At 35.9% G+C, this 11,752-nt stretch overlaps 1 protein-coding gene across 4 annotated transcripts; it reads right to left on the reverse strand.

The window, feature by feature from the left end:
- Positions 1–559: 559 nt before the first annotated feature.
- Positions 560–10,284, reverse strand: LOC125241563 (protein DDI1 homolog 2). Of its 4 annotated transcripts, none has more exons than XM_048150104.1 (10): positions 9,784–10,284; positions 9,332–9,544; positions 9,128–9,194; positions 8,885–9,043; positions 7,546–7,644; positions 6,892–7,054; positions 5,878–6,067; positions 4,176–4,253; positions 3,170–3,264; positions 560–1,538 (listed from the first exon to the last, which is right to left on the reverse strand). In XM_048150104.1, exons 1-10 carry the CDS (start codon positions 10,043–10,045, stop codon positions 1,458–1,460), a joined length of 1,407 nt encoding a protein of 468 aa, XP_048006061.1. In that variant the 5' UTR covers positions 10,046–10,284; the 3' UTR covers positions 560–1,457. The 4 variants fall into 4 exon arrangements, with proteins under 4 accessions (XP_048006061.1, XP_048006063.1, XP_048006062.1 ...); XM_048150106.1 differs by having other exon boundaries at positions 3,170–3,258; positions 9,784–10,283; XM_048150105.1 differs by having other exon boundaries at positions 3,170–3,258; positions 4,176–4,256; positions 9,784–10,282.
- Between the last annotated feature and the right edge of the window lie 1,468 nt (positions 10,285–11,752).

The following is an 11,752-nucleotide window of genomic DNA, read 5'->3' on the forward strand; positions in this document are numbered from 1 at the left end:
TAAATAACGCTATTATAATAATAATAGTCTAAATTAGTTTACGGAATATGACATTTCATTGAACGTAAAATAAAATATTTTTCGAACATAGGTAGGTACAATGCATATTATATTTACTCATTTCATTGGACTTGCTTGGCGACTTTGTTTTTGCATTTGAGTTGTTAATTCAGGTTAGTCTATACCGTATTTACTCAAATGTGCCAATAAATTAATTTTTGTAAGTACCATATATTATATCTTTCTGACTAAGGAAGTCGTCGCATTGTATAAGACTTCATTCGCTCGACACTACCTACCATGCCTAGCATTACCTACATTTGGCCCATTTCTTAAAGATAAATGCTACAAGCGGAAGTGTCTTTACAACTTGTCTTATTCATATTAGACAGCCACCACCGCTTGTAATTTATAACTTTGAGAAAAGGACTACAGTGGTCAGTGACTGGTCAATAAAACAGCAAATAGGTAATTATTTAACATATAACCCTGAATTCATCGATAGCCGAAAATGTCGATCAAATTTAACGTTAACCTATTGAAGTTTAATTTTTATTAATATCTAAAAAGATATCAAATCAGCTTTCTATACGACAGTTTTAGGAAATAATATTATGTATTAATGTATGACAATTCTCATCATCTAGAGATTTATACAGAATTTGTAACACTTCAATTGCTACCAGCAGGCAATGCTGGACATAGTAAGTAATGTTTAACAAGTTTACGGTAAATAAATGACTATATCTCAGTAAAAAATATCATACTCTAATAAAGTATGCAGTTAATGAAGACTATGAACATATTATGGTCGCCGACATCTATGCAATATCTGCAGAGTTAAGTTCGGGCTGGTACCTCTCATTCACACTTGCAAGATTGTAGCTCGAATGAAATGGTTACCGAGCCACTCCGGCCGCGGGGCTGGTTTGAAGATATTAAAACTTACCATAATAAAATACAGCCTTTACCAAAAACATTGACCATCGTGCGCTATTCGTACAAAATAGAACCACCTATTTATTAATCAATTAATCATGTACTTAATTAAATTTCATGTGATCAATACTTTTGGTAAAGGTCTGAGTTATTTAATTCTTAAGTTACTATTAAAACCCTTATTCTCAGTCCAAAACACGTCCACTTACAACTATATCATAATATAAAAGTAAATTTCGTGTTTTATATTTCCGAGCGTAGTACCCAACCAAACCGTTACAACCTAGTGTGACTAAGAACTATTTGGTCAAAATAAAATGTATAACTATAAAGTTCGTCTAGACGGTGAGACACGAAACTCCCATGTGAGTTATCGCACCGTACAAACGAGACTTGAGGAAATGACGAGGACATTCAAATTATTGTAACCTTCACTCGACATAACTTAGCTCCCGTTATTATACTAGTGATATTTTTATATTTACCAAACAGTATAGTTAGGAAAAAGCGCATCCCGATTAAAACTTAAGTGACTTGGCGAACAGCGCAACAGTGGCTTGCGTCTTGTCGCCGTTAAACCGGCGGAGCTCCACTATAGCCTGCAACAAAGCAAATACAGCTGAATAAAACTTGAAATAACACCACGCCAACTCTCGTCACATAGTCCTATACCTTGATTTTTTTTATCAAATATGAGGAGGAAGAAAATGAGATAGATGTAGATATATAATTATTTCAACTTGGATGACTTTGGACAATAATCGCATCTAAATGAGTTTTCAGTTAATTTCTCATTTTGGCATTAAAGTTAAGTTTCATATTTGGGTTTCTAATTTTATAGCCGTTCTTTAGTTTTTAAATTAAGTCTCGTAAATCAGCTTGCCTCCTGGAAAAGGCCTCCTCTAAATTCAAAATAAACTTAAAAAAAACCGCCTTCAAAAATAAGCGCGTTACAAAACACGGAGAAACTAAAAAGCAAGAAATAATAAACCTTTGAATTCAGATTTCTTATAGGATTGCAATAATCTAACATCCAAATTATAAACAAATGAATTATTTTTGTAGTCGGTGCCAGCCCTGTTCCTCGCCTTGCTATTGCCTGTTTGCCCCACCCAACCATAGCAGGCTGGCCTCGACTCCAAAAATATCTATAAATATATATAATATAATTTGGATGTTTAGATTATTGCAATCCTATAAGAAATCTGAATTCAAAGGTTTATTATTTTTTGCTTTTAAGTTTATTTATTTCTTGATTTTGAGTGGTTCCTATTCATATTATAAGTATCAGTCCGAATATGCGTATAGTAGTGAAAGAATTATCCTTTAACTCCTAACCATTAAGGAGTTGACCTTCCATCATCAGCTCACCCACATAAAATTATTACCATCAGGCGTAAATACTGGTGTACCTTTAAAAAATACACTAAAAACATTACAAGTGCCTATAACATTTAAAGAGTTCCCTCGATTTCTCCAAGATCCCATCATCAGACCCCGACTTGGTGCCAATGGGACCATCTCGGGGTTATACCCGTTCGATTAAAAAGTTTTGAAAATCTGTTCACTATTCTCAGAGATATCGAGTAACATACATACAAAAAAAAAAACATTCAGTCGAATTGAGAACCTCCTCCTTATTTTGAAGTTAGTTAAATACTCATTTTATTATCCATACTAATATTATAAATGGGAAAGTGTGTGTGTCTGTTTGTTTGTCCGTTCTTCACTGCAAAACGGAGCGACGAATTGCCGTGATGTTTTATGTGGAGATAGTTGAAAGGATGGAGAGTGACATAGGCTACTTTTGTCTCTTTCTAACGCGTGCGAAGCCGCGGGCAAAAGCTAGTATCTAATAAATGAGACAGTACGAGTATACAGAGTGGGGCCTGTAACAAAGGCGAAGAATAGAACTCTAGGCTATTCTCCTTATACTGATCAACATTTGTTCGGCGACTTTTAAAAATAACTTGTATTTTGATTTTTATCACCCTTGAAAGTTTTTTCTAAGAGGTAGTATTGCGAATTCTGTTAAGTCTAAAGTGTGACAGACAACGTCAATGACAACAATAATGGCGTACATTGAAGCTAATATTTATTTTGTATGAAAAATTAAAAATTTAAAGACTTCATAATTTTTAAAAGTCACTGAACAAATGTTGATCAGTATGTTCAATAATTGAACTGTAGGCTATTCTCCTTATAACAGGTTCTAGTTTCGGCTAAGTACCTGCTCTCTCGTGAATCCCAGGGCTACGATTTCCTCCACCTCCGTTTCGCCGAATGAGTCCGTGGACAAGATGGTCAGGCTGGGGTCACCTAAAACTGAACACATTATATACTCAATACGAACAGGCATGCACATAATTACTTACAATAAAAGCTCATATAATATAATTAATAAGTAATTGAGTATAGCAATAGTCCCACTCAGAGCAAGGATGCCATTAGCAATAGGGTACCCGCGTGTACTTAAAATATTGTATATCATGCACAAATTCGATATCGAGCATCCAATAACTATCATAATTACGTATAAGAATATGAAAAACACGGACAGTAGTTATTTTTAAGCCTCATTTCTATTTAATAAGTCGATAGAAACAGACAAAGTAAATTAGGCGTCTGCTATGTCACTCGACACGAATCCATATTAATTGCATAATTATTTTACATTCGTTTGACTAGAAGGAAAGTAGCCAATTGATTATTTTGTCGCTAAATAAACAAAAGACAATAAATAACTTGTCGGTAAAAGAGAGAGATACGATACGAGTATATTTATTGTTGGTCGCTGGCATTCCACACTCCCGGTCACGCCTCTCTTTTCACAAGTTTCTGGCAGCAACAAAAGCTATACCTACTCGCTAACCAGTGCTCACTTTCCGTCAGAATATAATACGCAGTGACATTAGTAATCATTCAGTAAAATACAGCGTGGTTTTGTGATCACGTACAGTAGACAACTCAACAGTAAAAACTCAACACGTGTTTGGCCTCTCTACGAGGCACCCTCAGATGCTAGACATGTTGACGGTCCGAGATCCGACAACTGACGCAAGTAAGTATAATGGGTTAGCACCTTAGCACTGATTGAGCAGCAAAGTAAATTTCTAGATTTTTATTTTTAAATGTTTATCTCGTACTCATCTTTAGTTCTCTATTATAGGCACAACTAAAAAAATATGAACAATTAATGTTTTGTCTAATTCAAGGGTTAAACTTATCCAACTCACCGATTCTCTGGCTAGAGCTCTGCGTCGGCGCGGAGCCGGAAGTCTGGGCGCCGGAAGACCTCGCTGCTGGACTGCTTCCTGCTGTTTAACAAACCAATTCGACTCAGTACTCCCTTTATACAGAAATCAACTATCTACTTCCATATGTAACAAAAAATAAAAATAAAACTATAGGCGAATTTATAAACAGTCATCTACGTTACATGTTTAGTAGTGTTCATAATATAATACATAAATAGTCTTTGCTACAATATGTATGAGTACCTACTCCAAGTGGAACTAAATTTAAGGCTTCAACTTTTATCTATATCAATCATTTTCAAACTTCAATCTAGAAATACTGGCGACTTATTCGAATATTAAATGTTAATGAGAAAATAATATTATATTAACACATACCGCCCACAACAAATTGAGCTCTTATATTTTGCACACTAAAATTGATTAATATTTTTAGAAAGAACACTGCACAATGTTTCAATGATACATATACGAGCCGTTGCAATGCCGCAAAATGTATATAAGTTAAAATTTTCAGTTCGTTTTTTCATTTTTTCAGTTCAGGCAAATCTAATAAGAATTTTATTGTTTGAACGCCAAGGGTGTCAGCAAGGCAGGCCAATGATTGGTGCGAGATTATGTTGCCACGACATAAACAAGCGCTGGCTGGTAGCCTGGCGGTAAGAGCGTGCGACTTTCAATCCGGAGGTCGCGGGTTCGAAGTGTTCGAACCCCGGCTCGTACTAATGAGTTTTTCGGAACTTATGTGCGAAGTATCGTTTGATAAATATTTGCCAGTCGCATTTGTGTGAAGGAAAACATCGTGAGGAAACCGAACTAATCCTAATAAGGCCTAGTTACTCTTCGGGTTGGAAGGTCAGATGGCGGTCGATTTCGTAAAACTAGTGCCTACGTCAATTCTAGGAATCAGTCAAAGTGAACCCCAGGCTTCCATCCCATCCCATGAGCCGTAGCGAATGTCGGGATAACGCAAGGAAGATGATGATAATGATAAACTAATTAATCTAATTATGTCAAATAAGACGTGTAACTATGTCGCGACGCGACGAGATACTGTGGGAAAACGCGAATCATGTGCTAGCCCTGCTGACCTGTCTTCGTGCCTACATAGGTATTAAGAATATACCTACCTAACCTATGGCACAAAATTAGACTGCAGTGCCTATGATGACAGCTCACAGTTGTGCGCCGAGCGTGCCTAATTACATAAGCTGTAAAAATGTAACTGTTTCCCAGCAGGCCAATCAACGGGAATCAAGTTAGATGGAATTCTCACCACTGCTTATGCCAAATGCCGGGATAAGGATACCAAATATTATACTTATCTACCGAGGCCCTTTAGAAAGTAGCTAATGCTCAAAGTTCATAAGCTAACGTATTTATGTGCATACTGCATATGCATAATTGCCTTATCTTTCCATAGAACAAGAAGGGACTTATTTGAACTATAATCTAAATGGTAATGCGTAAATTATAATAAGAAGTTCATTGATAGAAAAAAATTGTAATAATAGTTTTTTAAAATACCCTTGTGATCTAATCCTATATTAAACAAGATTTGCAATTTTTATTTATTTATACATTGCCATTTTTAGTTGTAATTTATCTAACTTAATAGAAATAATTCACAGGAAATTAGATTATCGTTTATAAAAATATTGATTTTTTCTCATCCTCCCACCTTGTTTAGACTTTTCAATTGCTTCTTTGACTTGTCTCTCTTCATGGTCCCGCATGGATTGGTTGACTATTTCATCCTCTGAGGTGCCCGACAGGCGGGCACATTCGGGCAGATCTGATTCTGGCAAGAACGGGGTTTCAGTGCCTGTGGTTCCAATGCGAAGTACATTCCTCTCCAAGTCTATATTACACTGTAAAAAAATAGGAATTTGTAAGTATATGAGACTACTACATTTTTATACTACGGAGCAATGGAGGAATAGGCTAGTATTTGACATAAGAAACCAATTTTTATAGATTTTGGGTATTAAAAGTGTATGGTGGCTACGTATTTTCGATTAAAAATGTGTGTAATATTTTTTTAACTTTGGCCACCGAAAACGCTGTCAGACGTGTAGTGACGTCATAGAACCTAACTTATTTTATGTCAGGTCAATCACTGACATGATGAACTTTATGCCTCATAACTTAAATGTCAGAAAATTTTGAGTTCAATTCGATTTACGTCATGCGCAGACAATCTATAGATTAACATGGCAAATGATGTTTTTGCCTAATTAAGTTAAAGTAAACTTTATAAATGTTTTTGTGGTTTTCAAGTCGTAATAAAATATGGTAGTATTTTTTTTCGGTTAATTGGACAGTAATAAATAATACAAAATATACTTTAAAAAAGGGTCAAGTAGCCTATTGAAATCTATTTATTCTTATGTATCAGAATATCATCAAATCATCACAATACACAATTATCTTGTAAGCATGAGAAAGCTGAAATCTTGCCAACGCATCTTCATAATAATGAGCGATTTTTCATACATAAAACGATAAATTTAAAAGACGCGCCTCAAGCGACGCGGGCGTGGCGCCGCGTCGCTTGGGGCGCGTCCTACGTCTTTCCTATACAAAATGTACTGAGGAGACGTTTTTTAAATTAAACGCCACTGCCGCGCCGCCCGTTCCGCGTCTTACGACGTGAGTCGCCTGAGTGTGGGTTGACGCTAAGAGCTACACTCACCTGATGTCGCTTTAACATGTCTAATCCAAGTAGCATATCCATTGGCTGTTCCTCCAAAACTGAGAATGATGTGGTAAGAAAGTCCTTTTCTATTCTCATTTGCACCATATGAATGCGGCCAATAATTCTCTGTACCCCAACTCCTTTAGCAATGCCAGCCCATCTGTCCACAAAAAAATGATGATTTTGTGTTATGGTAATGCACACTGGTCTGAAGAAAATAATGTGTCAGAAGAATATACAAAGAAAGGCCATACAAAAGGGTTCTCTGTCACGGTACCTAACAGGCCATATAAGTTTTCAAGTAAAACTCATCACTGACATTGGTGAATTTACCCAGTGCAAATAGAAAGTACAAGCCAGAGGGGGAAAACAAGTTTTCGCAAGCGCCAGATTAGCTCGCCAATTTGACCTAATTGCAGATGTATCACTAAGACTCCGTTAGGTATGGGACACCATAACTAATACATCAGATGAAAGCCTTTTTAATGTATTGTCTCAAACAGAGTAGAACTTTTGACCAAAGTGTATGTGACATAGGCATAAACTTTTAGTCCCTGGTAAAAACAAAATAAGTAGTTCTTCATCAGTGAAAGGTTAAGAAGTTCAAGAACCGCTGCACTAAATATTATACAGTACAATGCATTGACTCACCTGGTGTCAACAAGTCGCATGATATTGCATCTCTCTGCACAGGCTGCGGACATAATAGTTGTCTGTGCACCAGAATCTATAAAAGCCTTGACGGGGAAGCTGAAAACATAGGATACAATATAATTTTAAATATTGGCTCAGTCTAGTTGGCTCAGAATCTAAACTGGCAAATTTTCTAGAATGATATTGAACAATTAAACAGACTATAAAACAATCAAGTGACATAGAATTATATTTAAATTAATTCACTTTTAATGTCATCAACTTTATCAGTACAAGTGACAAACTCTACCAGACAATGAATAACAATGTACCTATTGAACTATAAAATGTGTTCTTAGCTGGTAGTAAATTACTTAATATTGTGAATGTAATATACTAAATGTTATCAATAAACATGTGAATAAATATCAGTGGCAGCTGGTGAAAATTTCTGCTGGGCAACACTGAGCTAAAAGACACCTACCTTACCATTAGGTACTTTACTAGTAATCAATTTTAGGCAAGCCGATGGGAATCGGCTTGTATGGACCAGCCGCTGCTGATCAATATGAAATATAAAAAACAGATTGGGTATGTTTTTTGACTTGATTTTAGTGCATCATGCTGAGCCACTGGAGGATAGCAACATGTGGCACACATTTTCAAATGTCACTATAAAACAAGGTTATTGTACCTTAATATTGCTGTTTCATTGAAAACAAGTTCTCATGCCAAATTTAAAAATACTCTGAATATGACCAGCTACTATTGTGGTTGAAGCAACATTCACATTTAATGAAGTCAAAATAGAATATTTATGCCTACCTGCCTACCTGAGAAGTCATTCACACTTTTAAGGTATTTCTTCCAAGAAATTCAATGCAATAGTGAATAAATACACATTTGTACATTATGTGAATTTGATTACTATGTACCATTAATAATAAAATTAGTAGCCACGCCGCATCTTGGAATGTACTTGTTAATATGCATTGCATTTAAATGAAGTTATCATAAACAAAGCAATTTAGCAAAACAGTAAAACAGTACAATAGGCTACTTTCCTATAAGTACTTAAAATAATTAAAGCACCAAATAATTAGAAGAAAAATATGGACAGTAGTTATTTTGAAACACAGTTTCTATTTAATAATGCAAAAAGAAAGATATAAAGTAAATGAATTGACCTGACATCACACCTGATAATTCTATGTCAGCAAATTGTTTTGACAGTTCTTCAAAACTTTCAAAAGAAGCTGAGATGACTAGAATGAAACTAGCCTATTACCTACAGAATCAGGCATATAAAAAAGTTAGCTTTTGCATATTTCCATTATTATCATTACAAGAGTATTACCCATTGACATGACAGTTGATGTACAGCATCACCACGGTTCCAAAGGTCTCAGGGTTGTATTCCATAGCCGCTTCCATATTGGCCTCTATATTTTTTTGCCTGATTTCTTCAGCAATCATTCTCTGTGCTTCTGTGTCAAATGGATCAGAGTTCATCATTCTAAGGAGGAGACGTAAAACAAAAATTCAGCATGATTTTACATTATAAAAAAAAGCTAATGATATAAACAGGTACAAGACTTGCCTTATTCTTTGTTGTTGGCGTTCAGTTCTGGCAGAAACTTGTTCACGCAGAACACTAGCAAAGGTATCTGTAACAAAGAGAAAATAAAATGAGGCTAATATAAACAATGGCTGTATCTATGACTTTTAAAATATGTAAGTATTACAAATCCTGCAGCTAAGATTTCCAAAATATATTTATATCATACTTTACTCAGGTCCTTACCAAGGTTCCCACTTGTAAGTGCATCTGCTAGTCTAGGGTTGTTCTGTTTGAGGAGTGCCAGTTGGTCTGGATTTGCAAGAAACATTTCTCTAATAATACGAGGATCCTCTTCCACAGGTGGACCCCGAGCTGCCATTGATGTACTTGCCGTGCTGGCACCAGGTGGCACTTGGATATTGCTGAAGTCCAGGCTTGCCAGGCCTGTCGGTAAAGCTGTAAAACAATACAAATATAAAGAACAAACTAAACACAAAATTGGTTTTGCTACATGTAATTTGACAGGATATCTTTTTAGACTTGACAATTTAAATTGATTTTAAATTTGACAACAGATGTCACTAGAATTGTTTTGGAGTGATTTGTCAATATTGACATAACGGATGACAAAACAAATTGCATGTCACTATCAGAAATAGGCGCATAGTATTAAGTGTACAAAAAATAGAGTTTACCTTGGCTGGAGTCGGTTGCATTGACTTCGGGCGCGTGTTGCAGCATGTGCAGCAGCACCAGCACGTCTCCATCGTGTACCCCGTGCTCCTTGAGTGATTTCTTGTCGTCTAATAGAGGCTTGCCATTGAAATTCAACGTAATATCTTTTGCTGGAAAACCAGATTCTATTTCGCAGAATGCCTTGAAATTTTCCAATTCCAGATCCTCTGACACGTCTAAGACGAATATTTCGTCGTTTAAAGTAGTAACTGTAACTTTCATTGTTCGAATGTGGATGGGATGCAGACTTTACTTTGTCTACCTACTTTACTAAGCTTAGTTAGCAATATTTATCAAGTATTTTCTAGGAAACTATGTACATATGCATTTTACACTGTCTTTATATATTAAGAGATTGCCTCAATATATTTTAAACAACGAAACTATGCACCGCACGAATTAAAACTTTCTTGCTTCTTGCTTTGCTTGATAAAATAATGTAAATTCATGACGGTGGACGGTGGGTGGGAGGTATTTTTAGTGATGTGTTGTATTTGCTAAATACACGAATTTACCGGTTTATAACATCAATGTTGCGTTTTTTTATTTAACCAAAAATGTTAAAGCAAATATTTTTACAAATCGTCATAAATCATGAATACCGAACTAAGAACGTGTGCAGACAGAGAGCGGTCTGAAGTGCTGCGTTCCGCGTTCAGAGTTCTGTGTTCTTTAGAATGTACAGAGTCTGTAGCAACAACGCACACAGCGGGCACCGGGCAGTCTGGCCGCGTTGGTCAAAGTGGAACGCCGCGTTCTAGCGTTCTTTTCCCGCCGAGACAGAGAACGCCGGAACGCGGGGCTGTCTGAGGTTACAAATACAAACACAGAAAAAATAATGAATTGGTTAGGGAAAGGAGGGATTTCTGAGGTTGAATCTACGGATAGTACACGACGAAATGCTGTTAAGTTTATTTTATCCTTAATAAATAATTACATACATACCCTAACAATACTAACAATACCTTATCAAGTAGCCTTAGACAAGGAATTAGATGAGTATAAGCGTTTCACACAATTTTTTATTAAGGAGGCATGATTTTGTTCAATTAATGAAACTATTCATCGACATGCGAATATATATATCGAATCGCTGTAAGGAGAATTTAATAGGTAGTATTTTTTTGTAAAAAATACTACAACTATTGCCTTGTTTTTCTCTTTTTAGAAGATTGTTTAGCCTGACAAGATTTTATTTGACCCTGAAAGAGTGTCGCTACAAACCGCTTTCATATGGCAATAATGTGCCGACGTCATACGTATTGGGGACAGCGTGTACTGGTTACCCGTTAATATTTGTAGAAAATTAAAACATGGTTTTAGAGAATCAAAATTTAAAAAGCAAGGTTTTAAGACTCGCTACTTCTTTCCGCACAGCCTAAAATCCATGAATCTTGTGCCTTAATCGAAGTCATCGATGTTTATTTTCTTTTTTCGTGGGACCTTGTTCTGTACTGGTGGCAGTTATGGAACGGCCTCCTTATTTCTATACATATTTTTCACGGCAGAGCTACAGACACCTTAAATTAGAACAAAAAATATATTAGGCTAAACGCGAAACCAACAAATTAATACAGGAGAACCGCACTATAAACTGTCAGTCCCGGACTTGTCAATAACCAATTTCAGAACATTGGTATCGAAATGCTGTCGAATCCTTCATCCTTTTTTGTTGTAAGTAATTTATCACGTTTAGTATAATTATTTTCACTTTTAATCATATTATTTTGGACAAAATTGCGATGAAACCGTTAGAAAATTTAAAATATTTGCTTCATGTTTACATCACTGACATTCGATGACTTTCGACAACGGGTGTCAAATAGTAATCCTTGCCAGTAAAAGAAATTAGTTCAGCTGAAAATCCGCAACGCGGCGAGGGTCAAATAAAAACTTGTCAGGCTATACAATAAAACAAATGGGAAAACA

Source organism: Leguminivora glycinivorella, chromosome Z (assembly GCF_023078275.1).
Source record: "Leguminivora glycinivorella isolate SPB_JAAS2020 chromosome Z, LegGlyc_1.1, whole genome shotgun sequence".
NCBI classification, from domain to species: domain Eukaryota; kingdom Metazoa; phylum Arthropoda; class Insecta; order Lepidoptera; family Tortricidae; genus Leguminivora; species Leguminivora glycinivorella.